Here is a 27,685-nt window from a genome sequence, read left to right on the forward strand (position 1 = left end):
CAATTGAGCTGAGATGGCATGAGAGAGGACAGACATTGGCAATCCTCATGCCAAGCCACACACAGAGGGCATCCCTCAGTCCACTGCGCCTAGCCCTCAGCCCACCACGCGACGCCTGCAGGGCTGGTGCTAGGAGGTGCCAGGGCTCAGAAACCACAGACCTCGATTTCCTCCTTGGCAGGGGTGCTTGATTCACACGGAAACTCATGGTTTGGCTCCCTGTGCCTTGGAGCTCCCAACCTCCCCAGCTCAGGGACCTGTCCCACCCCAAGGCAGGGATGGGAATTCCTTGAGGGCCAGCATCAGAACATCAGAGGCCAGGCAGCACAGGAGCCAGGCCCACGTGAACCTCAGACCTGGCGGGTCGGGCCCTGAGGCTACAGCGCTACGCTCCATGCCAGTTCATCTGAAAACGATGCGTTCCTGGAGACAAGCTAACCGCACGCACACCAAAGTATTTAATCAACTGGACTGGCTGATGGGGTTATTTGCTAAGAACAATTCCATTTGGAGGAGAACCGCCCCAAATCATGACTTTATTTGAGAAGCTAATGACAAGACCAAATTAGCATGCATCTTCTGAAACCTTGGTACTAGAACTCTTCTCTGGTTCTCTCTCTTCCATCCATCCACCCATCCGTCTGTCCATCCAGCCAACCTTTAACAAGCACCCACTCAGTGCCAGGCCCTGTGCCAGGTGCTGGGGCCCAGAGAGGGAGTGGTCGCAGTTCCCACCTTCAGGGACCACAAAGGCGGTGGGGGCAGAGGTGTATGGAATGATCTACTGAGAGAGGGAAGCACGGGCGTCTGTAGGGGCGCAGGGCAGCGGGCAATGGCTTCTGCCCGGGTGGAGGTGGGGCAAGACCAGTACATCCCGCTATGCACATCCTGTCTGTAGAAGGCAGAGTGCTTTAAACTGATCCTGGAGAATGAGGCCAGAGATGGGCCAGCAGCAGGTGGAGATGAGAGCTGGGAGGGCTTTCCAGACGGGGCTGGGCCAACAGCTGAGCAAAGGCCCAGAGGAACGGAAGAGCAAGTGCAGAGTTGTGGGAGTCCTTGGGTGTGGCCGGAAGGTGGAGTGGGGAGGGTGCTTACAAACCTAACTGGAATGTTCGGAATGAAGAAATCAGCTTCCCAGGGCTGTGCTGAGAGAGATTAACATTCCTGTGGCTCCTAGACCATTTTCTGGTTCAGCTGAGATCTGGAGATTACCTCGGTACTGCCTGGTGAAATAACCAGAGAGCACTGTGCAGACTTGCCCTAGGCTCAGAACCAGCTGGGTATCTTTCCCCCAACTGTGGGGGAGTTCAACTGTGAAGCCCAGTTCATCACATCCAGCTGCCTCCCCCTTCCCATATCTGGCCCTCAACATCCAACACCAAGACACCAGCCCAGGAGGCTCCCCCCCCACCCCCAATCCCTGCAGCAGAATGAGACCGGGAGAAAGGGACCAGGGAGAGAGACGGCGCTGGAGGAGGAAACAGAAGATGAGGAGGGGAATGGATCAAGATTTAGAAAACCTGGAGGCTGGGAGGGAGACCACCTGGTCCAGTCACCTTGCTGTGACAGGGGGAGACTGAAGTCCCAGAAAGCAGAAGGGAAAGGACTAAAGGGACCTGGGGGATCCCCACAAGTGGGAAAACATGCCACACTGGAGGGCTCCCAACTCCTAACCCAGGATCCTTCACTACTCCATGACGTGTGGTTGATGGATTTTGCAGTGAAATGCTTCGTTAAATTTCTTTAACAATGGAAATAACCCATGTTCACAGCAGCATGATTCACAATACCCAAGAGGCAGAAAAAACCCCAGTGTCTACTGACAGTGGATAAACAAAATACAGCATATATACACATGGAATATTACTCAGCCTTAAAAAGGAAGGAAATCCTGACACATGCTACAACATGGATGATGCTTGAGGACATGATGCTAAGTGAAATAAGCCGGTCACAAAAATGCACATACACACCATAGAGAAATATTACGAACAAAAAGGGACGCTCACAACACAGCCTGTTTTGAAGTTGCTTTTGTTCCTGTGATCCGCTGTGGCGCCTCTCCAGGCCGGTGAGCAGGGAGCAGCAACGCAGGGGTGTTTCATATATGAATTCCCTCAGCCCCAGCCCCACGACGGGCTTCTGGCTTGTTTCCAGTTCCCACAATTACAAGCAATGCCTTAGCACCAATTCTTAGAAACAGAAGAGCTGATCAACCGGTACTTTAAATATTTCTTAAATCATAGTTTGGCCCATCTCAGACTTTGATAACTCATCATAAGTTGTCATTTCATTTAAATTTTTAAAAGCCAATAAAGCATCTTTTAAAACTTAATCCTTTATCTTATTAAAGAGTTGATACTTCCATTACTCACTAAAATCACGGTGGGGGGCCCAACAGTGCTGAGGAAAGAGCACTGGACACTGGACGGGGCGTGCAGCACCTGGGCCGAGCCCGAGGGCCAGCCGGGGGCAGCAGAGGGAGCAGGGGCTTGGGAGTCGCAGAAGCCTCGGTTCCCACTCCAGAACCTCGAGAGGGTGTCTAACGAGGGTGTTCCAGACAACTGAACCGCGGCTTTCTCGCATGTAGAGAGGACATAATGACGCCCGCCCCACGGAGAGTTGCGGAAAGGATGAGAGAGGAGGTGTGGCAGGATCCCTCCCGACTGTCCCTCCCTGACCTCAGGACTGGCCTGTACTCTGCACAGGGGGTGAGCTCTGAAGCTCCGGCCGAGGGTCGAGGGAAGGAGGCCACACTTGTCCCACGAGTTTCCTAAACTACATGCCTTCAGCAAGTGCTCCTGAGTAAGCTAAGCTGGCCCCAGAGGGCCCAAGGCAGGCTGGGGCGCGCTCGTCATTCCTGGCAGCCAACAGATGGCCAACATCACCACAAACAGCAGCCTTCCATCTCCAGAGAGACATCGGGCTGGGCGCAATGCCGTCACCTCTGAGGGCCTGAATCACCAGCCACGCAGCTACCTCCTGGAGTCCAAACCTCTTATGGGGGCAGCGCTGCAGGGGCTCAGGAGAGACAATGGCTTAATGGGTACCAGAGTTGCCCGTGGTTTAATATGACACCAGGGAGGCACAGGGAGTGCGTTCATTTTTTTCAAAGAGCAGTTACGGTGCTGTGTCCGATACCGGGCCGTACCGTGAGACCCTCGAGGAGGCAGCCAGGCTGTGATGAGAGTCCTGGACCTGGAGGAGACCAGGGCCCCAGTCCCGGCTCTCCCAGCTGTGTGGCCTTGGGCAAGTCACCCACCTTCTCTGAGCCCCCTCAAGCATGGCACGGTGAAATGGGCAGAAGCTCTAGAAGCAGAGAAACCAGAGTCTGACCCCTGGCTCGGCCCCTAGGCATGCAAAACCTCTCAGAACCACAGTTTCCTCATCAGGAAAAGGGGGCTGACAACTGTCGTAAGGATTAGAGAAAATGCACGGAAAGCCCCAGCACAGTGCTGGGCCCACACTTAATACCAGCAGTTACTCACGCTCACACTCTCTCTTCCCCACTGGACGCTGACGTCCCCAAGGGCAGGGATTTGGCCCGAACATACTCTGTGCTCTCCACAGCATCCAACAGAGTTTGAGACACAGATTCTCAGAAGATCTCCTAAGCTACTGGCAGTGGTCACCTGGCTGTCTGAGCTGGACGAGACCCCTGGGCAGAAAGATGGTGCCTTCCCACGGAAGACGCACAGGAGGGCATCTTGTAGGTGTGGGCCCAAGGGAGCCCAGGGGTCGTCTCCTCAGCTGAGGAAGTGGACCCAGAGGTGTTCAGATGGAGAGCTGCTCTCTGACCAGCATTTCTGAGTGCCTAGGGCACTTGCTGGGTATCCCAAGGTTGTGCCAGCCTCCTCCCTCCCACCTCTGGGCCAAGAGTCCGTCTCCCTTTGTCCATCCCCTCTTTGGTTCTGGTATCTGGGCTGGAGTTGCAAGCACTGGGGCTCCCCCTTGCTAATGTGGAATGAAGATCTGACCTCCATCACTGCTATGCCCCACACGTATACTTCCTGGAGGCCCTCGTGGGCTCACGTCTTTCTTCCCAGAGCCCCTCCGGGGTGGGTGTCTCTTGTAAGGCAGGAGGGAATCAACGAGGAGGGCAGGGAATGTCACTCTAACAGTCAAAATAACAAAGCCACTGGGCTTTATGAATCTGTACACATGCCTCTTCAGTAAACACAGTTATAACTCCATTTACAGAGGAGGAAACTGAGGCTTAGAGAGGTTAAGGAACTTGCTCAGGGCCAGAATGGGGGCCTGTGCCATCTTATTTAAAGGCCTGAGCCCTGAATCACCCACTAGACTGAAGTGCATTTGCGAGATGGGTCAGAGAGCCCGGAATCGACTCCCACGGCAAGTCAAGGCCAAACCACCAGACCTGTTCTCCCGACTCTCTGTCCCAGGACAGGGCTGAGGTTTGCTGGAAAGCGAACTAGTAAGAGAGTCCAGATTCTCCAACGGGTAAACAACTTCCTCCTGACATTTTCACTCTCACTGTGGGGGAGCAGCTAACAGCCTGCGCAGCCTGACTGATCTCCTGGAGCTCACCTTCATTTATTGACGAATGGTGCGTCCTCCAGAGCTACACAGCCAGCGGGGTAAACCTAAATGAAATCTGGGTCTCCTGGGGCCTCTCTACCTCATCTGACAATTCATAATTCCTTAGAAGGAAAGGCCAAGGCAAGGAAGGCTGCATGTATTTCCTAGAAAGAAGGGGAAGGTGTGGTGTAAGGGGAGGCAGTATTTACATTCCCGACTTCTCTTCCTATCCAGGTTTGGGTTTGGGACTAAGCTGTACTGGTCCAGGGATCAGACGGCTGCTACAGCTCAGCTTAATGCCCTCTCAGCTCTCATGAGCGTCCAGCAGCCTCACAACAGGAACACAGAGATGACGGAGGAAAGGAGAGAGAGCTGGGCTGCTACATGGCATCAGAGGGGACTTCGCATGCTGTAATGATGTATCTGGCTGTTGATTTGCTTAATGCCTGTCTGCCATAAATGTAAGCTCCCTGAGGGCCAGGCCTGTGTCTTTCTCCCTGTTTGTTCCCCACACCTGGAACACCGTGTGCACATAACAGGCTCTCAATGAAGACTTGGTGAACAAACAAATATATTGAGAACATATGAATGTATGAGCTTCCTCCTTTGAGAATTCTAATCACCAGCTGCCTCATTAAATGGAACCCCTGACCTGCCAGGAATGAAGCATCTGCTGGTTCATACCTGCTTAGGGGCAAGAAAGGCAGAGGAGGGGCAAAATTAGGTAAGGAGGGCATTTTTCTGGACTGTCTTCTCCAAAAACAGAAGAGAAAGGAAAAGAAGAAATGTACAAAGGGGAGAATATTCAAAAGTAAATACAGTACACCCCCCACCTCCCCGGGAGCAAGAGCCAGGAAACAATGCAGAGACTCGAGGCAGCCAAAGCTCAAACACGAAAGCTCAGGCCTTCCTCACAGAGGAAAAGGAGCCTGCGGCCTCAGTGGGGCCCACCACTGGAGGAGCCACCCTTGGGGTTTTTGGTAAAAACTGTGCTAATTTAATCACTTTTACTGTGTCAAAGAGAGCCTTCTGCCCAGTGCTGCAGCCCCTCGCCTGCCTGCCGAGTGACCCTCACTACCTCCTAAGGTGCCCCCTGGATGTGAACACGAGTTACTCCCTGGGTTGTAGGACTTGTGGATGATTTTAATCTCTCTGTGTCTGTGTGTGATCTGTTTTCTGCAATGATCACGTAGCTCTCTTTTTTAACTACCGTGATTAACTTCTCTATCGAGCATAAATCTTCCTCTCTGTCACTGTCCGCTGCTGGCCTGGCTCAGCCCCAGGACCACAGAGACCGCCAGCTCTGTCCTGTGGCAGTCCTTCAGAGAGCTCCACCTAGGAACCAGCTGCAGTTCCTTTGGCAGGCCCCTCCCAGGACCTTGCGTCCAGATCACCCTCCTCTAAATACTGTCCCTCTTCGAGTGTGGGGTCAGCCCACACACAGTCCTCCAGGAGGGGTCCGAGAGGATTATTAAAGTGGGTCTCCAGAGACCCAGCCCTTGGCGGCCTTGTGTCACCTAGTGTGAGCGACAGCATGTCCCGAGCAATCAACAGCACAGCACTGCCAGCCCCCTGCAGTTGGCCCTGAAGGACCACAGACCGGCCTATGCCCCGGCGGGCTAACGCGTCACGTCTTGCTTGTCCAAAGGCTCTAGGCCCAGAGGGGTCCACTGGAGCCTGGGGCCTCTCTGGGGCCAGAGCTCACCTTCTGAGACTTTAACTCCTTGGTGAGTATCAGAACCTGCTGCTCCAAGGCCAACACTTTCTCCTGGGCAGTCCGGTTCCGCGTGAGTCCTTCGCTGAAGAGCGGGAAGGTGTTGTTCTGGCGCTTGGCTTTCTGAATGAGATTGGCGGTCAGAGAGGACTTGGGGGCAGGCTTTGCAGAGTCTGCTGGATCATCCCCTGCTCGAGAGGAGAAACAGAGGTTACGCCAGCGGCCTTAGCAGTTCTCAGACTTGAACCTGCAGCGGAAGCACCCGGGGGGGCTCAGGAAAATGCAGATGGTGGGACCTACTCCCAGAGCCTTTCATCCAATGGGCTGGGGCAGGGCCGGAATCTGCATTTCTGAAACTGTCCTAGATGATGCTGATGCAGCCTGTCCAGGGATCAAACTTAGAGAATCACTGGATGCTACAAACGTTACTTTCACTGTGCTGGCCGGTCCCTCAGCCCATCCTCTGACTGGTGCCTGTCCCCCTCTCTCGGGTCGGGCCCATGTGGGCCATCTCTACTACCCTGCTGGTGTCTGCCGGTGGCCATGCCCTCAGGCACAAGCCCTGGCAGGACGTCCTGTTTCTTGTGTCAGGATCGCACCTCCACCCTCTGGGCGATTTTCAGAGTAGACAGATCTGTCCGTTGATGGGAGCACGGAATGTCTACTCTGCACTCTTGCCCCAGAGAGTAATTCAAACTCTTCTTTGATTCTTGTTACACACCAAGTTCAGAGACATTTCCAGCAGCTGACTGCCTCAGGGCTGCAGGGTCCTTTTGTTTCCTCTAGAGTCAGGGTCAGCAACCACAGGTGACATCCGGCCCGCCACCCGCTTTTGTAAATAAAGTTTTATTGGGACACAGTCATGCGCACTTGTGTGTGCATTGTCTGTGCTGCTTTCACTCCACAAGTGCAGAACTGAGTACTTGCAACAGAGACCGTATGGCCCACAACACCTCTAATATTTACTATCTGGCTCCTTGCAGAAAACATCTGCTGATCATTGCTAAATTTTATTCTTAAATCAAATCCAACATGAGAGTCGCTCATCCAAGCCACCTTGTCTTTCCCTGCCTCCAGCCTGTACTTCAGGGCTCTGCCACCAGTCTGCATCCAGGGACATTTAATGGCCTGATTATATGGTCAGGAGACTTTGAGAATCTCGTTTACATGGCACATGCACATCATGCTGTTATGAGGGGCCCCAGCAGGAGAAATCCCCTCAGCCCTCAAAGCCAGAAAAAGCTTTGCGTCTTCCAAGAAAATATGTGTTCAGGCTGGACACTGGAAATAATCTAAGCACTAGCATTTCCCTCTTTGCCTTGGCTGCTGAGAAGCTCAGAGCCATATCGGCTGCCCACCCTTAGTTACTCAGTAGGATCTTATCTAATTTCCTAACCCCAATTACTCATTTACTTTCCCCTGATATGTATTTTAGTAGACTGTCCTCAATCCTCTTGGGACTAAGGTGTTAAAAATAGAGATGTGGTATGGGATCCCAGGGAGGGGCAGGCACAGCTGGGAGGACAAGCTAAAAGACAGCATCTTTCTTCTGGGCACTGGGCTGAGGGCTGGCCAAACAGTCTTTAAGAGTTCTAAAGAACTACTCTAGTAGGTGACAGGAACCAGAAACTCCCTGGCCTTGCAGGGCACAAGAACAGAACGGCCTTGTTTCAGACTTAAAAGAAATCCGGTTGCCTGGGTACAAGGCGGAGAGCAGAGCTCAGAGGAATGCACTGCCTGTCTCTTTCCAGCCCCGGGTCCAGGAGAGCAGGGGGCGCCCTGTGGCCCTCTGCTCTCTGATGACACTATTGTCCACCAGCCTTGAGGGCAGGCAGGGTAGGGATCACTGTGCCCATTTTACAGTTGGAGAAAACAAGGCCTAAGACAGCGGGTTTTCAATCAGTGCCCTAGGATTTCATGGGGGTGCCTCAGGGCTGACTGGGTGGGGAAGAGGGTGCGAGGAGCTGAGGGATGCCCAGACTCCTGCCCCAGCCTCAACTCTGCTTTAACCTGCTTTGTCTAATAGATTTTGTTCACAGGGTCAAGGTTTCATGGCAATAAAGACATAGTTTGAAAGATCACTGATTTAGAAAACTAGGCTTGGGGCTGGCCCCGTGGCCGAGTGGTTAAGTTCGCGCACTCCGCTGCAGGCGGCCCAGTGTTTCGTTGGTTCGAATCCTGGGTGCGGACATGACACTGCTCATCAGACCACGCTGAGGCAGCGTCCCACATGCCACAACTAGAAGGACCCACAACGAAGAATATACAACTATGTACCGGGGGGGATTTGGGGGAGAAAAAGGAAAAAGCAAAATCTTTAAAAAAAAAAAAAAAAGAAAACTAGGCTTCAGGCAGCAGTATGGGGCCAGACTGCCCAGCCTGAATCCTAGTTTTGTCCCTCAGTGTGCGGCCCCGAGCGAGTCACTCCACTTTCCCATGCCCCAGTTACCCCATTTATTAAATGAGAATAACGACAGTATCTACCATGCGGGTTGTTGCAAGGATTAAACAGGCTAATGCAGAGAAAGTGTTTCGTGCACACAATGAAACTTGAAAAGGTTCTGCTAAGGGAAAGAAGCTCGTCAGAAAGGGCCACGTACGTAGATTCCACCCGGGTGAGCTCTCCAGAACAGGCAGATCTCTGGAGACAGAAGGTCAGTCAGAGGCTGCCTAAAGCTGGAGGGAGGTAGGGATGGGGCTGAAGGCTGAGGGATGCAGGGTTTCTTTTTAGGGTAATAAAAACGTCCTAAAGTTGATTGTGATGGTGGCACAACTCTGTGAATAAACTGAAAGCCATCGAATTGTATACTTCAAATGGGTGAATTGTATGGCATGAGAATTACATCTTAACAGAACTGTTACCAAAAAAGAAAGTGCTTACGGTAGCCTAGGCACAAAGGAACTGCTCCGGGTAAGTGCTGGTTTCATTACCAGTACTGAGTTGATGCGGCATTGATCTTCTCGTGGACTTTTCCTGGTGATCTGCAGGGCCTCACCAGGCACGGCTCCAAAGGGGGCTCACTTCTCCACAGCCCAGGGGTCCTCTCTGCCACAAGAAGACCTCACAGTGCTGCCTTAGCCAGTTTTCTCCCACCTATTTCTAAGTCAGAATATATTTTAAGGGCACCAATGGCCAATTTCAAAAAAGCCAACCCCCCGATAGTGTGGGTCACTCACATTTTGTGAAAGAAATAATAAAGGGCTGTGTCATAGCTGGGGTGGGGACCTAAAGGTCATTTGCTCTGCTTCCCCAGGCAGATCTGATTTTCATCACCCCAGAATGGCATTTTTATATCCTTTCCTTATAAATAAAAAAAAATAAGAAAGAAAAAGTGAGAGATATTTTTCTTTATTACTTCAAGAGTCATTGCTGAGAGTTTCAGTTTGGGAAGATGAAGAGTTCTGGAGATGGATGGTGGTGATGGTCGCATAAGAATGTGAATGTACTTAATGCCACTAAACTGCACACCTAAAATTGGTTAAAACAGTACATTTTATGTTATCTATATTTTACCACCAAAAAAAAAATAATCATTGCCACTAGACCAATGGAAACCCAGGAGGAGTGACCTGGAGAGTTTCATCTTTGACACACAAATGCACAAATGCTGGTTTTCAGGGAGGAGAGAGGGCACTCGGTCGGTCCCTGAAGGCAGCCCAGACCTGGGCAGACGCTCACCTGGGGCACTGGGGTTAGGGGGCAAGGGCTGCTCCTCCCTCACAGGCTCCCCGCTCGGTGGAGAATCCTCCCCTGGAGGTCCGTGGCCTGCTCCTTGCGCCTGCCTGTTGCCTCGGATGTTGTACATCGTGTTTCTGAAAGGAAAGCAGGGGCATGAGGCTGACAGCCCTGCCATGCTGCCCCTCTGCCCCCCCGCTGCCAGGGCTGGAGCTCAGGCCCCAGGTCCCCACCCCCAGTCAGGCCCTGATCAGTCTGCCAGACTCCAGGCCCCCTGAAGGAGGCGTCCCACTCAAGCCACTCCTGATCCCGCCCCTCCTCCTTTGCATTTTTCCAGTGGACCGACTACCTCCCACACATGATATGATTCATAAAAAACATAAGCCTGACTCCCCGCCCTCCCCCCCACCCCCTCCGCTGGAGCGTATGCCCCACGAGGCAGGACCTTTGTCTGCTTTGTTTACCGAGATATTCTGAAGGCCTAGAGCAGTGCCTGAAATGTAGGGGGACTTACTACATTCGTGTTGAATGAATGCTGAGCGGATCTGCCAGACTAACTTTCGGAAACCTTCATCTGGTCTCGTGACTACTGGGCTCAAAACCCATGAGTGCTTCCCTACTTCTGCTGAGAAAAGGTCCAAGCATCTCCTGGCATCCCTGCCTCCTTTCTTTCCCTGCTCAGATGTGCTCTCGCTGAAGCCTTCACTGACCATCTCACAGCCTCCAAGGAGCTTACCGCACTTCAGGAAGGTGCCACCCTTTGACCAAGTACTTGTCTGGGCTGCATAATGTGTCATTTCTTGGAGAACTGGGCACTGACCTACCTGAGTGCCTGGGGCACCGGGCCCTGGGGTGCATGTACCCAGGGTGCAGGCTCAACACGTGTTTGGTTTGCAGGAGGGAACTAGGGAGCCCCAGAGGCTGGCCTGCGACCACTGACCAGAGAAATTCATAATGAGTTGGATGAAAAGACAGTTCAATTGAGTATTTTCCCTTTGCAAAGAGATAAAAGTAGACATATTCCAAACTTAATAACAAAGGAGAAAATGATTAAAGGAGTTCACTAGGTCAGCGTTTTTCAAACTGCAGGTTGTGAGCCATTGGTAGATTGTAAAATCAGTTTAGTATCACGACCAGCATTTAAAAAATGGAATGGAGGGGCTGGCCCAGTGGCACAGTGGTTAAGTGCGCATGTTCCGCTTCAGCGGCCCGGGGTTCACTGGTTCAGATCCCCGGTGCAGACATGGCACCGCTTGTCAAGCCATGCTGTGGCAGGTGTCCCACATATAAAGTAGAGGAAGATGGGCATGCATGTTAGCTCAGGGCCAGTCTTCCTCAGCAAAAAGAGGAGGATTGGCAGCAGATGTTAGCTCAGGGCCAATCTTCCTCAAAAAAAAAAAGGAATGGAAAATATGAGAAGGCACCCCACTTAGAAAGGGTAAATAGTTTGTGAAAAAAAAAAACATACGCACGGAGCCATAAAGTAAAATGTATTTCTTACTGTGGTCATCGTCACCAGTTTGAAAACACGACTCTAGGAGGTCATTTACTTAGAGGGCAGCAATAGCATGGTCAAAAAACAAGAGGATGCGAAAGTCTGCAGACCTGTGATGGAGTCCCGGCTCTGCTGTATCATCGTGACGGGCAACGTACACTTCTAGCAAAATGGTGGACAAATTACTCTGAAAAACCCTTATTCCACAAACTCCTAGCTGCTGGATAAAGACAACATATTTTAAAAATATTCCCAAGAAGGGAAGGGAAATCCCTAGAGACTAAATAGGAAAAAGGAGGTGAAACTCAAGTGGGCAGTAAAGAGGAAGACGAAGGTGCAGATTGCATCACTGCTCGGCAAACGTTCACTCTCACCCCCCACCTCCAGGACATCCCCTCTTCCTCTGGACTTTGGGTGCAGCCATACGACTCCCTTTGGCCCAAGGGATGTCAGTAGATGTGATGTGAACAAGGCTTAAAATGCGCTTGCAGTAGGGCTTGCCCTCCTGAAGAACATGCCTCAGCTAGCTGCTGGTCCGTGGAAGAGAGAAATACGTGGAGAGACCTAGATCTCACAAGAGCTTGGAGTCAAGAGCAGGTGAACCCAGCCTCTATCAGCTGAACCAGAGGCGTGAGAAAGAAATGCTTATTATATGACACTGAATTCTGAAGTGTTTGCTTGCAGCAGTATTGTGAAAGTTGACCAGGACATGAGTTCGTCCAGGGATAAACTGTTATTTTTTTTTAATTGAGATATAATTGACACACATTATATTAGTTTCAGGTGTACAACCTATTGATTCAATATATGTATATATTGCAAAATAATCACTACAATAAATCTAATTAATATCTATCACTACACCATAGTTACAATTTTTTTTTTCATGTGAACAAGGGATCTGCTCACAACAAAAAGTTGATTAACTGTTGATACCAGAAACTTAGAGCTCTGGTTGCCAGGGAGGAAAGAAAAAAAGGTTTTCGACTCATGCAAAGTGTAGAGTTAAAGTTGAAATTCTTACATAAAGCTGGGACTCCTGGAGGTCCATACCCTCTACAGAGAGGTGAGAAAAAAACCATGCCTGCTGGCAAAATTAACACTAAGAAATTCTAGGTCAAGGCTCTGGGTGTTCAAAAATATTTTCTTGTGTGGGCTTTGTTTGGTTTTGGTATCAGGATGATATTGGCCTTATAGAATGAATTGGGACGTTTTCCTTTTTTTTTTTTTTTTGAGGAAGATTGGTCCTTAGCTACCATCTGTGCCCATTGCCCATCTTCCTCTACTTTATATGTGGGACGCCTGCCACAGCATGGCTTGACAAGCAGTGTGTATGTCCGCACCCGGTATCTGAACTGGCAAATGGCAGGCCAGCAAAGCGGAATGTGCAAACTCAATTCCTGTGCCACCAGGCTGCCCCCTTCCTCTTGTTTTTTTTGGGAAGAATCTGTGAAGAACTGGCATTAACTCTTCTTTAAATGTTTGGTAGAATTCACCAGTAATGTTATCTGGTCCTAGTTGTTGTGTGTGTGTGTGGGGGGGGGGGGGCAGTTAATCCAATCTCTTTACTTGTTACAGGTCTATTCAGATTTTCTATTTCTTCTTGAGTCAGCTTCAGTGATCTGTGTCTTTCCAGGAATTTGTCCATTTCATCTAAGTTATCTAATTTGTTGACATAGAATTGTTCATAGTGTTCCTTTAAAATCCTTTTTATTTCTATAACGTCAGTAGTAATGTCTCCTCTTTTGTTCCTAACTTTAGAAATTTGAGTCTTATGTCTTTTCTTGGTCTGTCTAGCTAAAGGTTTGTCAATTCTGTCGATCTTTGCAAACAACCATCATTTGATCTGAACCTTATTTTTAGAACAAAATTCAGTTTTTTGGTATAGTTGAGTCTTGAATAGGAAAGAATGAGACTGTACTTTATTGGAAAGTACAGCTGACTGATGGAGGGAAAAATTAATTAGTTAAATTAAGAGCAGAGAAGAAATTAGAACTGAGCACTCCTAACACACAAACTTGAAATCTGGTCTTTGACTCCTTTTGCTCTGTTATTACTAAGGTCCTCTTATGAGGAGCCCACTCCTTGGGCTGGTCACTTTCTCGTTCTAGTTCTTCCTTTCTCCATCTAAAAATAAAAGGGTGGTGGTCATATTAAAAAGAGTAACGATGATCATGAGGGGCACTATGCACTGAGTATCACTCTGTGCTGGGTCTGGTGCTGAGCCCTGTTACGTGCATCCCTCAAACCACAGGGCACATGAGCCGGAGACGACCCAGGGGCACATCCCTATAGCCGGAGGCCCTGGCCGGGTGCGGTGACCACCACTGCTGCCCATACTTCCCCATGCCCAGGAACTGCAGCCTCTCCAACATGTCCAGGGGCTCACAAGCAGTCATCCTGGGGGTGTAGGAGGGCACAGAAGCCCCAACTTCAGGGCACCAAAGGGCCTTCTAAGCCCTAGTGCACATCTCCTCTGGGGATGGAGAGAGGCCACCACCCAACCAAACTACTGTGCTTGGAAGAGGCATCTCCATTTCATAAACTAACTGACTAGCCTGGAGGAGTTCATAGATCATTTCCTGTGTAGGTTTAGCTCCAGGTCTGAAAGGCCTGGCCAGCATGGGGGTAGCAGTCATAAAGACTTGTTTTGGAAGGATAATCATGGGCAAGCCATTTATCCTCTCTGAGCCTGGGTTTCCTCAACTGCAGCGGGAAGGATGAACGACATCCACAACAAACAACGACTGGGCCCTTCCAGAAGCCAGGCTCTAAGCTAACTCAGTTAATCCTCACAACAGCCCAATGAAGTAAGCAGTATTATCACCCACTCTACAGAGAGGAGAACTGAGATTTTCAGAAAAGATAAGTAGCTAAGCAGAAGAGCTAGTAAGTGGTGGGGCTGAGCATCAGCCCTGGACTTCTAACTCCATGGTCTGAGAACCCAGCTCTTATGACTCCATTTCACAGGCTTGTCCAGACACTCGATGAAGCACCTAGCACAGTGCTCTCTGGAAGCTCCCCTCCTCCCTTCCCCCCGAGGATGACCTGGGCTCATGGCAGACACAACAGCAAGCTCCAAGACCAGCCAGGGCAAGGGGGTGCAGGAGACGAGGGCAACCCTGGTCTTACCGGGGCTCTCAGCAGTCCAGGGCATGTTGCAACGCGGCCTTGTACTTTCTGTGGGTTGTTACAAGTGTCAGGAGGGAAGTAACAGACTGTTCCTGAAACTTCCTCCCGTTCTTGGTCTCTGCATGTTCTCTGTTCTGCTCTCTGTGGCCTTTGTCAGGCACGAACCTGGCTTAACAGTCGTGAGGCCGCCCTGGTACACTGGTGGGGTGGCTGGACTTCTCAGGCCCCTCTCTCCAACGGCAGGCTCCCAATACACCAGTTTCCTCCAGCAACCCTGAGGGAACATCCCCTGCAGGGCATCCTCCTTGTGCGCTCACCCTGGGGGCCTCAACCATGCCCACAGCCCCTGCAAGTCTCTCTCTCCAGCTCAGATCTCGCTCCCCAGTTCCAGGCCCCTCCATCCAAATGCCTGTCGGGTAGTTCTACCTCCAGCCAGTAGGCCCTAAAGGACACTCATCGCCTTTTCCCTGAAACCTGTTTCTCTCCTGGGAACAGCGTCACTACCCTCCTAGTCACCCAGGCAAATGCAAACACTGAAGCCGACAGAGAAACATTACGCCTGAGTTACACAGAGCCAGCGGTCTCTAACCCGAGTCCAGCAAACACTCTTTTCTGCTTTCTAAGAGGTCCCAGTTTGTCTCAACTCCACACAGAAAATAAGCACCCAAACAGGGTGAGGATTGGGGTTGAACTCCTAAAGCTTCCATTCCTTCGGTTAGAGCAAGAGTAGCAGCAAATATTAAGTGCTTACGGGCTGCGAGCACAGCTCTGAAGCAGTCTGCGCGCGTTAACCCATTAACCCCCACACTAATCTTGCAAGGCAAGCACGGTTTATTGACATTTACTAACAATTTAAGTGAGGTACAGAGAAATCAAACAGCCTGCCAAGGGCAGCACAGCCCATGACTGGTGGAGCCAGGATACAAATGCAGGCAATTCAGCTCCAAAGCCGAGGCTAGGCTGCTGCCTTCTTATTAAACTATTTCTAACAAAGCCTGCCAATGGGAAATTGTATAGAAAATACATTACTAAATGAAAAAAACACATGAGATACGACTGACGTACAATAAATTACACATGTTAAAAGTGAACCATTTGATGCGTCTGGCACATGTGGACGTTGCGAGGCCACTGCCAGGCCATTGCCACATTACATTCAGTGTGATCTCAATGTGTATATACATCTACAGAGAATGCAGAGGGAAGCCATACACCAAATGCTGAGGATGCTTGTCTGGGTGACAGCATTAGGGGTACTTTTAAATTTTCTCCTTTCTAGATGTTTCTAATTTCCTACAAAGAACAAGCACTACTTTTAAAACCAGAACAAGGAATGTAATATTTTCAAGTAAGGACGCAGTGAATTCAAGGTAAAGCCCCTAAGCCCTCGGCGGGCGCACTCCCTGCAGGGGCATCGCCCGGTCTCCCAGAGCTCCGGAGAAGGGGCTGCTTGCAGCCTGGCAGCCCCTCAGCCCCACTGGCACTTACTGTATTTCAGTTCCCAGGTGCTTGAGGGAAATGTTCTGAAGGGCCGAGGACTGGGCAGGGACCGGCTGCAGGGCAGCAGCCACGCCCACGAGCCCGGGGGGCGTTTGCACGGGGCACAGGAACTCCTCCAGCTCTGCCTCCTCTTGCTCTGCGAACAAAGACAAGGAAATCATCCACCAGATAAGGTGCTCAGAAAGACTGGACAGGGGTGCTATGGGCTCAGCTCCAACTGGGAGCAGCGAGCTGCAGGAGCAAGCCTTCCTTACAAAGGTTGACAGCGGCCGCAGAGGCAGGCTTCACCCCAAAGGCTCTGCAGCCAGTCAACCACTGCATTTCCCTGGGACAGCATTCCTGGAGACCCGCAAAAAGATGCAGAAGCGCAGGTATTTCTACATCTAAGAATCCAGCCCGGAGAAGTTGTATGAAATGCAGACAAAGCTTTATGAGCCGAGGTTCATCATGGCATTGTTTAGCCTCAAAGTGGGAATAAGGTAAAGATCGGGGACCAGTTAAATGAATCATGATGCCTTCAGACAATGGAATGTCACTCAGCCACTTAAAATGGTACTGGCGGGGAACGCTTCAGATCACGGGGACCGTGCCTGGGATACGATATTAGGCGGAAAAAGCCAGGTACAAAATGGGTGTTACAGTATGATCTCCATTGTGCGGAAACGGTCTCGTAGAATTACACTCTGCAGTCTTAACACTGGTCAGAACTGCATGACGGGACCGGCAGTGAGCAGCCGACTCTCACTACAGTTTACTGTTGTTTCCCAAATTTCTACAGTAAACCTGGGTTACTTTTCTAACCAGAAAAATACTATATATTCATCAAAAGTAGATGTTTACAAAGAGATTTTATAACACAGGGAAATTTTAGGGTCACAATACTGAGTACCAAAAAGCAAAGTAGGGCGTTTTGTATCACTATATGATCCAAACGTTTACCTAAAAGGCAGCATCAGGTCATAACCTTAACACTGGCTGTCTCTGGGTGATAGGATTATGCCACTTTTTCTTCTACTTTTCTATTTTCCAAAAGTTCTGCTTAAACAATGACTCTTACATAGTCAATATTTCAACAGGTTTACTGTTAAGGAAGGTCTCAAGGCTCAGGAGACATTATTTGAGGTAAAAAAGAGAGGAGGTGAAATGTTTAGAAGTTAGGTTTGAGTGTTACAAAAAGTGGAAGGGAACTAAGGCCACTTACGGCACTTTCGGGGTGCTATGACCTTGCTCAGGCAGCCCCTGAGGCCTCCAGGGCAGCAGACACCTTTCACTTGGAGCCCTCTTACGGGGATGGTAAAAAACATAGGGGCAGAGGAAATTATTTTCACACTACATGTGCAAAAAGGCTGTGGGCACCAAAATATTAAATACAATGGGGGGGGCGGGGTAGTTGTTCAATCTACTCAGAGATAAACTTTCTGCAAACAACACACTTGTTAACTCCTAAGAGGCTCTTGCAGCCAGCCCTGGTGGTCCAGTGGTTAGGACTCGGTGCTCTTAGCGCTGTGGCCCGGGTTCGTTTCCCGGTCAGGGAACCACACCTCCCGTCTGTTGGTTGTCCTACTGTGGCAGCAGTATGTTGCTGTGATGCTGAAAGCTGTGCCACTGGGATTTCAAATACCAGCAGTGTCACCCATGGTGGACAGGTTTCAGTGGCGCTTCCAGACTGACAGACGAGGAAGAAGGACCTGACCACCTGCTTCTGAAAGACTGCCCATGAAAACCCTGTGAATAGCAGCAGAGCATTGTCTGATACGGCACCGCTAGGTGAGAGGATCGCGCAGAAAGACCGAGCAGGATTCCGCTCTGCTGTCCACAGGGGCGCTGGGGCTCGGAATCGACTGGGCGGCACTAACGACAAAAGATAGACTCTTTCACATTGGGCAGGCTGGCCCGTACCTGACAATACCAAGAGTCACTCTTCTGAGTTCCTTCCTTCAATTCACTTCCTCACGAACACTTTGGGCCTCTCCCCTGAGGTTTCCATGTGGGGCTGGAGAAAGGAGGTAACCAAAGGCGCAGGAAGCTCCCGCATAGGGAGCAGGGGAGAAGTGCACACTTCAGAAGACTGAGTGGGTGGAAGCTGGAGGACAGGCCAGACAACGTGCGGGGGAGTTCCGGGAGGTAGAGACAGATGCCCTCCAACTCAGTCAGGGAAGACTTCCTGGAAGAGGGGCCCTGGAGCTGGGCCTGGAGATGATGTGGACCTGCAGAAGGGGGGAGGGAGGATCCTGCCGTGTGTGTAAGTACAGGCAGCAGCAAGTGGATCCAGACCCAGAGCTGAGGATGCCGGGAGGGACCCAGAGGAGACGGGGCTGGAAGGACAAATGGGAGGGGACGGCCAAGAGGGGATCTGGTCTGGCTGGAACGGCAGAGCCCCCCGGGGGTTTCAGCAGGAGCATGGAGGAGCCCGGCCAACCAGAAAGAGCTACACCTGTAGAACTGGAAGGCCTGAGGCCAAGCCACGTGTCTGCTGGGCAGGCGCCGTGACCCGGCTGTGACCCGGCCGGAGACCACTCTTCCTCTTCCATCCTCAGGGTCCCTATTTTTAAAACAGAAGAATACTCTCCACGCTGTCTTCTTCAAAGTCAAAGTACATGAAAACATTTAGGAAACCATAATGTGGACTCCCATCTCTCAAAAGTAGTCTTTAATCCAGATTTTGAGCTGATTCACAATAATTAAGGTTTTCTTGTTTACCAACACTTTAACCATCTTTATTTTGCCTCATTCTGAACAAACCAAAAAATTACAATTTGCCTAAGACCTTAATGTCATAGCAGGTACTTCCCTCACTGCCCATGCTTTCCTTTAACTTCCACCTGTGGCCCTAGGTCTACTTACTCTGAGGCCACACAACTAAGTCTTGGGAGTCAATGTTACCACTGGTTGGATTCACCAGTGAGGAGACAGGGGCTCCAAGGGCCAGTTTCGAGGCCAAGGTCACACACCTGGCGGCAGAGCCATGAACTCACATGCAGTGCCTCGGTTCTCCACTGCCACTTGTGGCTTATCACAGCTGCCTTTCCGACAAGCAGGTGCTTCTGAGAAGGGCGGGGCTGCCCAGGAAGGGGTGAGCTCCCCGAGCGAAGCATGTCCACGGGCGGGCGGCCCATGACGGGGATGCCAGTGAGGGAGAACCTTCTGTAGGAAATAGAACTGATGACCCAAGGCTCAGGTCTGGGGCCTCTGGGCCCCTCTCCAGCCTGGAGAAATGCCCTCAGTGAGGGAACCACACAAAGAATTTTCAGCAGCATTTACTCGTAATTCTCCTTCTGCCTGAGCCCTAGAGGCTGCCCCAGCACCAGGAGGAAGAAGTCATCACAACAAAAAGGGCCAGCAGGTCACTTCTTCCCGGAGGACCCTGGACACACGGTCAGTTGTCTCCTCAGCTTGAGGAGGAGGGTGTGAGTCTGCACACTAGGGTTCAAATGTCAGTGCTGACATTTTCTTGCTGTGTGACGTTGGACAGGTCCCCTGACCTCTGTGAGCCTCAGTTTCCTTTTCTGTAAGATGGGAGTAACAGTAACTAACTCATAAGATCACTGCGCCGATTAGACAGCTGATGCACGGCAAGTGTCAGAGGTGCTATGCATATTTTTATGATGATAGACATTCATAAAAGTACTTTGTAAATTGTGTCCTACCCTAGCAACAAATTATGACTATTCTAAGTCTCTTGGCTTCCCCTTGACTTCCCCTTGGCTCTTGTGGAGATCAATATTTAGGTAAAGTGTAAAATAAAGGTGTGAACGCTGAAAAGCTGTAGAGAACACACCTTGCAGATTGCTCAAGGGCAGTAATAAGACTCTTGCTACAGACGGGCGTCTGTGACGCAAAGTCAGCGGTGAGTCAGTGGGTTTTCGCTGCCCCGAGAGCAGGCCCCCGCTTCCTCCCAGGAAGGGTGGAGACGGGAGAGGTGGGGCAACCTGCTCCATACAGCTAATCCAGGGCCTGCCAGCTTGCTTAAGGCTCTAGAAACATCCTTCTGGGTGGGCTGGGGGAGGGTTTCGCAGGGGCCCTGGGCCCAGGAAGGTGAAGGCTTGCTGGGGACGGAAAGGCTTCAGAGGAGAAGCCTGTGTCCCTGCCGTGTCCCAGCCGTCTGCATCCCCACAGCATCCTCAGCAGGAGACTGGTGCCCAGGTCACTGCAGCAACCACTCCCCTCCCTCAGGCCACAGCAGGGGCTGGCGCAGAAGAGCCTGCGCTGCCAGAGTGAGCCGAACCACGGCCACCGAGGTCAAGAACCTGGAAAGGGGTCCGCACTGCAGCAGAACCTGCGCGATCCCAAAGCCATTCAATCGATAACCTGGTTCTCCCAATTTGAGTTCAGGACCGGTTTCTGGTTACTTCCAGCCTGAGGCTGATCTCCGCTCAGCTGTGGCTACAGCCTCCTGCACAGCCAGGGCTGTGTGGCTCTCTGGCGGACAGGGAAAGGGGACGAGAGGTGGAGCAGAAGCACAGAAGCAAAGACAAACCCTTCCCCAAAGAAAGCCCAACAAGCATAAAATGCCCAGAATGTTCTCCGAAGAAATTACTGATGACTATTATTAACAATAAAAAGGAGCAATTATGATAATAGTACTCGTGCACCTGTGCACACACCCTAACAACACTGTCAGGACAGCTACCAGCCGCTGACGACTTCTGAGCACCTGGCATGACGCTGAGGGCTTCACATTCCTTTCCTCCTTTAGTTTCAAAATTCAATGTTCACTCACACATTCACTCGACAAATATCCAATACGCCAGGGAGGGCACCAGGTACTGGGGTCACAGGTGACAAAGACCCAGCCCCCGCCCCCCGAGGGCTAGTGTGTAGACTGACAAGGACATGGTAATGAGAACTCAGTGTGACAGGCCTCGCAGAACCGTCTGAAAAAAGGGTTGCGGGTACATACAGAGCCCAGCCAGCAAAGGTCCAGAGGCTTCTCAGAGGAGGCTGGCAAGTGGAGGAGGTGACACCGAAGCTTGGCCCTACAGCAGCAGCAGGAACTTGGCACGCAGAGGAGAGAGCAGGGCCGCCCCTGTGCTGCTGAAGCGTAAAACAGGGCGAGCAGGCAGAGGGGAGACAAGAAGGCCAGGCCTGAGCACCAGGCCAAAGCACTGGGAGTGGGACAGGGACATGGCGGGTGGCCGTGGAGGGCATGGGGCTAGGCTTTCACATTAGAAAGCTCACTCTGGCTGCAGTGAGGACGGTTGGAGGTGGCAGGAGGGGACACGGGGACACCGGAGAAGATGTTGCTGTGACTTTCCAGCTAAGAGTTGAGGCCTGACCCACAGCAATGGCACTGAGGGGTGCCGGGTCTGACATGCAGCCCAGAGGGCCAACGCGGCCAGCACTGGAGACTGACTGGGCTCGCGAACTGAGAGCCAAGGAAGGGTGAGTGGGGCTCCTGGTTATAGGAGCAACTGGGTAAATGGGGGCATTTACTGAGGGAAGGAAACTGGGGGAGCAGAGGGGCCAGCGCAGGAGCTCAGTTTGGGACATGTTAAAACACCTGAGTACGGGGGTCTAGGAGGCGCCTGGCCACAAGTCCTGCCCTCGCCCATCCAGCTTCCCTGTCAACTGAGGATGACGCATCTTAGTCACGCTCGGCTTGGTGCTGGGACCTCACTCTCCACGCTCTTGCAGGGGAGCTGTGGGTGGTCTGGTCCAATTCTGCCTGTCACGTTCCTGGCCACGACACAGGTCCAAGAAGGCATGATCCCCAGGACCCCCCCATGCTGGGATGTTCTAGGATTTGGGGTCAAGAAACTTCACTTATAGGCCACATGGGGGTAAAGGATTCTGCCTTACGGGAACACCAGGGAGAAAACCACTCATCTAGGAACTCACAGCACAAAAGCATTTGTGTAAGAAGCAACAACAACAACTGCATTTTCTCTTTAACCGTCCTCACAGCAACTCTGTGAAAGTTTCATTTCTTGACACCTCCCCATAACAGTCATCACAGCAGTAGCTATTTATCAAGACTGGTCATGTGCAGGCATTGTTCCAACCCCTTAAGGTGTACGGATTCAGTTACTCTTCGTAACAACCCTAACAAGCAGGTATAATTTATTAGGTTTCATTTTATAGGGAAGGAAACTAAAGCTCAGAAAGGTTAAGCAACTTGCCTAAGACTGCACAGGATTAGGACTGGTACCAGGCAGTCTGGCCTCAGAGCCCGTATTCTCGCCCTCGAGGCTATCCTGTTGCCCTAACTGATCCTGAGTCACCTCCCTGGCTCTCTGCTTTTTCAGCAGAGGGCTCCCCCCACTCACTCCCAACTGGAGGGTAAAGGCTTGTCACCAACAGTTCCTGGTGTGGTGCAGGAGGCGAGCCCCTGGGTACCTAGCTCGAGGCGCAGGGCGGGCCCGTTCCCGGCCAGGGCGGCGTCGGGGGCAGCAGGCAGGCCGTTGTGAAACTCCCAGCGCTTCATCTGCAGCTGCTGCAGCCAGTACAGCATCACTTGCTTGGTGGCAGCCTGAGAAGCACAAGGGTTAGTTGGCAGGGCCCTGTGCGCGTGTGGCACTGGGTGTGGGACGCGGGAAGGGCACGGGGGCTTGGTAACTCTCTCCTTCCTGGAAAAGACATTGTAACTGTGGATGGGTGCCACCTCAGAGACAGCACACGCTTCTTGGCCGCAGAAGACAGTGAGGCTCGGTCTCCCACTCAGAGGCTCCCTAACCCTCTGCGCCTCCGCTTCCTCACCTGTACCGTGGAGCCGACAGCACTCATTTCACGGCGTGGTTATGAGGATGCACTGAGGGAAGGGAAGGGGAGTGCCCAGCACAGGACCTGACACAGGGAGCTCAAAACGTGCTCCCTGGAGAAAGGAATCTGGAGGTACTGAGAGAGAGGGGAAAAGCTTTGAAATTTGGACCTGGGAGGGGCCCTGGTACCATCACTATCTCCCTGTGACATCTCAAGGTCTTAGCTGACTTTGTGGCCTGAGGAGAATTCCTCCTATTTTGGGGATGCACCGAAATCATGAATATGATTGGGGACTGGAAAGCCATATGCATACTACCACAACACAGTGGCCCCCTCCAGGCCCCCAAATGAGGTAATGGCTGGTGCTGGGCACTAGTCTCCCAGCACTCGATGGTCCAAACAGCTACTCCCACATCTGTTACGTCGCCAGGTCCTCCAGGAGGGAGGTGGGCAGGCGTGACCAGCCCCTTCCACAGAGGGAGAAACTCAGGCTCTGAAGTCACCCAGGCAGGTGGTGACAGAGCTGGTCCCAGAACCCGGGTCTCCCACGTCTAGACCAGAGCTCTGGTGTAATTTACGGCTAGGAAACAGCTGCTTACACAGAGAAGGCCTGGGGTCAGCCGGGTTGCAGAAGCAGGGCAGCTTGCCAGGAGTGGATGGTGAGGCACAGAGCTGCCCACAGTCAAGGTCATGTGAGAACAGTAGCAGGCCACAGGCAATCAGGGCAAACTCCCTGCTCCAGACACCCACAGGTGAGGTGTGCACGAGGCTGGGGGCTCCATGAAAGAGGCCCTCGGCCTGACATGGAGGCATCAAACAAGATAAAATGATGCCCACCCGTCTTCTCTTTCTATACACTTTCCGTGAGAGACCTCACCCCCTCCCAGGGCTCCACCATGATCTTGCGCTGACAAGCTCCAGCCCACCCCCAAATCTTATTAATTCATCTTATCGATTCATCCTACCGGTGGATACTGAGTGCCTACTCTACGTGTCAGGGACTGTGGCAGGCACTGGAGATGCTGTGGTGAGCCAACACACATGGCCCCTATCCTCTCGGAACTTAAGAGTCTACAGAGGGGGGTCATATACCTGCGTGTGCTACGGTGTCCTCACCCTGGGTTCTCTCCTGTCAGTGACTGCCCCAACCAGGCAGTCAGCAAGTTAAACAAGCCATCTCGACGCCTCCCTCCCATCCCTAGCCACCCCCACCTGGCCCCCTCCCCACTGTCACAGGTCTGGCTTAGCCATCATCCTCTCCTGGTCCCCTCCTGATGGACTCCCTGATCACCAGCCTTGCCTTCTCCTCATTTGTTCTCCACCCAAGAGCCAGACTGAGCTTTCTAAACAATCGAATCTCCTGGTACTTCCTTGCTTAAAGCTCTGTGACAAGCTCCCACAGCCAAGAGGACAAAGTCCAGGCTCCCTGGCCTAATTCACAAACGCCCCGCCCTCCGGCCGCTGCTCTCCTGCCCCATCCTTCTGGCCCCTCTGTATCCCACACTCCTGTGAGCCGCCCAAACACTCTGGGCTGTATCACGTCTTCCTGTCTTTGCTCTGGGGCTCTCTTGGCCTGGAATACCCTTCTCCCTCCTGTCTGCTCATAGAAAACCGATCTCCTCTTTTAAGCCTCAGGTGTCATCCCCTCCCCTGTGACGCCCTTTTTGGATGACCCCTCCCACTCAGTGAACTGACTCCCTGTCACCACACTTTTCTGGTACAGACTTATCTGTGCGTGCCTGTCTCCCTCACCAGACCTTAGGCTGTTTGAGCACCAGAGGGCAGTCTGACTTGGCTCCACACCCTAGTGCCAGCACAGAGCCAGGCACACACCCGGATCAATGGAATAGTAAAAGACCTGTGTTGGAGACCTTGTAGACAGCATTCAACCTGTGGGAGAAGACCCAGGACCCATAAACCACTTGAACTCTAGAATGCCTGCCTTCCCTGGCCTGGAATTCCTGATTTGTATTATTTTAGCTGATCCCTGCAGCCTGGTCACCAGCCAGGCCGGCCAGTAAAGGGGAAGTGAAGCTGTGGGCTACATCCAGGGGGCTCACTAGATACCCAGCTGGCTGGAGGTGGGGGTGGAGGGGTGGGAAGATGGGGTAGGAGGGGGGCTGTCTCCCGGCACCCTCTACTCTGATGCGTGCGAAGCCCAGAACTCTGAGTCCAGATCTGTCTTTCCAATTAATTTCTGAAGCACCTCTTCTTTACATGAACATTCTGACCTTGGTTCCATAACCATGTGTGTTCATTCAACAAACATTTATTGAGCCACTAGGTGCCAGGCTGTACTCTAGGGTGCCGGGATTAATTCAACAATTTGTAGGTGCCTATGATGAGCCAGATGCTTACACACCTTGTTTTAAATCTTAGAAACTCCTAGATTCTGAGAAGCTAAGTAACTTGCCCCGGGTCACACTGCCAGTAAGTAGCTGATGTAGAATTTGAATCCGAGCCTGCCTGATTTCAAAGCACATGGCCCTTCCACTGTTCCAGGCTTTCTCAGTTAAACGTGAAGACAAAACAAAACCTGCTGAGGGGAAAACAGGCTTAGGCACGCCTCGGTGAACAACCTAGGCTGATCAGTGAAACCCAAGGGCTTATCTTCCAATCCCTGTCAACATCTCCTCAGCATGCACTTTCCTTAGCCAAAACATCAAGAAAAGCGATTCCAAATCTGGGCCTTGAGAGGGGACCGTAAAGCTCATATCTTGACTATACTTCAGCCCCAAGTAAGAACGTGATGGAACTGCAGGGTTACGCACACTCAGAAGGAAAAGTTTTCATACAGTACTGAGAGCAGAAAGCCTACGGGACTCCAAGTGTGGGCCACCCCGCTCTCTAGGTGCGGGACCTCGGCAGTCACTTTCTCTCTCCATGACTCAGTTTCTTGATCCGTAGTAATACGGGTCCATCATCCCCGCGTTTGTCATAGGAACCCAAGGGAAATGGGCGGGAATGCGCTCTGGAAAGCATAAATCCCTGGGCACCCAGGGTTCACCGGGGTGATCGTCGCTCCCGGTGACCACCTCCCCATGCCGGCCGTGCCCTGGGAACCCATCCCGGCTGAAAGGGAGAAAAACACTGCATTTACCTTCAGGGTAATAACCCGGCTGGGAGTCTTGATTTCGAAAGTCCCTTCGTCGGCGTCCGCCTTGCAGTCAAAGACCGCGCTGGAGAGGTCGATGCTGTCCAAGGGATTGGCATCCTGCGCAGTCCGCGAATAATACAGGTGACATTTCCTCTCGTCGTAGAAGAACCAGCGGGATTTCCAGCCCCGGATGGGCCCCTTGCCGCCAAACTTACTCAAATACCCACAGAGTTTCTTGGGGGCCGTCTCGAGGGGCCGGGCGCAGCCCTCCGACTCCCCGGGAGGCAACCCCCCGGGGCCCCTGGCCGCGCCGGCGGGCTCGTCAGACCCGGGGACGGGGGAGCGCGACACCGGGGGGCTCCCCTGCGCGCCCTCCATCGCCGCGACGCACCGCCGAGGGACCTGCCCGCACCCCAACTCCGGCCAAATCTCGGAGACTCACAGGGCACCTCCAAGAAGGGGCTGGCTGGGCTGGGGCGGGCCAGCGGCGATCCGCCCCCAGGAGGCCGCGGAGCCACTCCGCCGGCTGCACTTGTGCGCCTCATTGACCCAAACCCTGTTGGGGCGGCTGGCCACGCCCCTCCCGGCCTCTGGGCAGCCAGGCCCCGCCCCGCCCCCTGCCGGCTCCTCCCACCACGCCTACTTCCGGCGCTCTCCCCAGCGCCCCGCGCCAGTCCGCCATCTTTACTGAGGGCAGCTCCGGGGCGGGAGGCGCGCCTCAAGTTGACTGCGTGGTGTCACTGAGCTAGGTTAGAAGCGGGAAAAGGCGCCTGTCCTTGACTGCACCGCCGCGGTAAGCCACGTAAAAACGTAGAAGGACGGTCCCTTCTCGCGCCCTATGGGTCCCCCGCTTTTTCTCCCCAGGCGCCACGCCGGTCACCGTCGGACGGCGCATCGCGCGGCCATTGGCTGAGAGGCGCGCCTGGCTTCGTGGCGCCACTTCCGGCGCCGCACAGGGGGCGTGCCGACTGTGGGCTCCGCCGCCCGTGTTGTGTCCGCGACGGTGCTCTTGCGGCTCGGTGACTCTGGGCTGCCCGCGGCGCTCCCCCGCGCCAGTGCCGGTCCCGCCCGCCTCGCTGCGGCGCAGGTCGCCTTACACAGTATAGGGCGCCCAGGCCTGTGCCCTGCGCGAGCCCACTGAACGCCTGGCGCGGGCTCGGGCTCCGTAAGTTCTGTCAACAGACCAGTGTATCTCGGCCCCGACTCGCTCTCCTTCCTGCCTCCTTCCACCTCTTCCCTTAGGTTTCTCCCCTCCCTCCTGTCTAAGGGGCGTCCCCGCCTTGGGCTGTGCAGCCCATTTCCGTCCCCCTCTTTAGGGCTTCTTGCCCCTCCCCTGGCCTTCCTAGCCCCTTCTCTCCCTCCTTAAAGTCCTCGTGCACGCTCAGTTATAGTAATGAGAGGCGGTGGGTACAGGCGAGGCTCCGCAGTCCGTTTGCACAGTCGAGATTCCGACGCTGCCATCTTGAGCGATTTATTCAACCTCAGTCGCAGTCTTCTCATCTATATAAACATGGGACTAAGGGTAACACCTGCCTCCGGAGGTGGATTTACCTGAAGCTAAGGAAGCTTAAGCTCACCTTCAGGGGCCGCTGGGATCTGTAGTTTTCTAGGTGGGGAGGTTGCTGCCAGGAACATTTCTCCCAAATGCCAGAAGAGATCTCTCAATTTGTTTTGATTTATTCATTCATTCTAAATAAATACCCATTTTCGTATCTAATTTTGTGTTCATAATTTTGTATTTTTTTTCTAAGAAGGCCTTCAGTATTGTATAAATTCTAATCCCCACAAAACCTGGACCCACACTTAGTGCTACCCCTGGAGTTGTTTTGGTAA

At 52.5% G+C, this 27,685-nt stretch overlaps 1 protein-coding gene and 1 non-coding gene across 11 annotated transcripts in view; one reads left to right on the forward strand and one right to left on the reverse strand.

Moving 5' to 3' along the window:
* Positions 1-26,484, reverse strand: part of TBC1D2 (TBC1 domain family member 2) — a 48,586-nt gene extending 22,102 nt beyond the window's left edge. For 4 of the 10 annotated variants that reach the window (XM_070595762.1, XM_070595765.1, XM_070595764.1 and 1 more), the window contains exons 1-5: positions 25,856-26,464; positions 22,393-22,525; positions 16,045-16,192; positions 9,933-10,066; positions 6,245-6,441 (exon numbers count right to left, since the gene is read on the reverse strand). In XM_070595762.1, coding sequence (XP_070451863.1) covers positions 6,245-6,441; positions 9,933-10,066; positions 16,045-16,192; positions 22,393-22,525; positions 25,856-26,230 — 987 coding nt within the window. In that variant the 5' untranslated portion in view covers positions 26,231-26,464. Of the gene's footprint in view, positions 1-6,244; positions 6,442-9,932; positions 10,067-16,044; positions 16,193-17,955; positions 18,481-22,392; positions 22,526-25,855 lie in introns of those variants that run through there. The other 6 variants (XM_070595770.1, XM_070595768.1, XM_070595771.1 and 3 more) reach the window with 4 other exon arrangements.
* Positions 17,520-17,591, forward strand: TRNAK-CUU (transfer RNA lysine (anticodon CUU)). Its single transcript has one exon. It is a non-coding gene; the product is annotated as a tRNA-Lys (tRNA).
* Positions 26,485-27,685: the final 1,201 nt, after the last annotated feature.

Source organism: Equus przewalskii, chromosome 26 (genome assembly GCF_037783145.1).
Source record: "Equus przewalskii isolate Varuska chromosome 26, EquPr2, whole genome shotgun sequence".
Classification (NCBI taxonomy): Eukaryota; Metazoa; Chordata; class Mammalia; order Perissodactyla; family Equidae; genus Equus; species Equus przewalskii.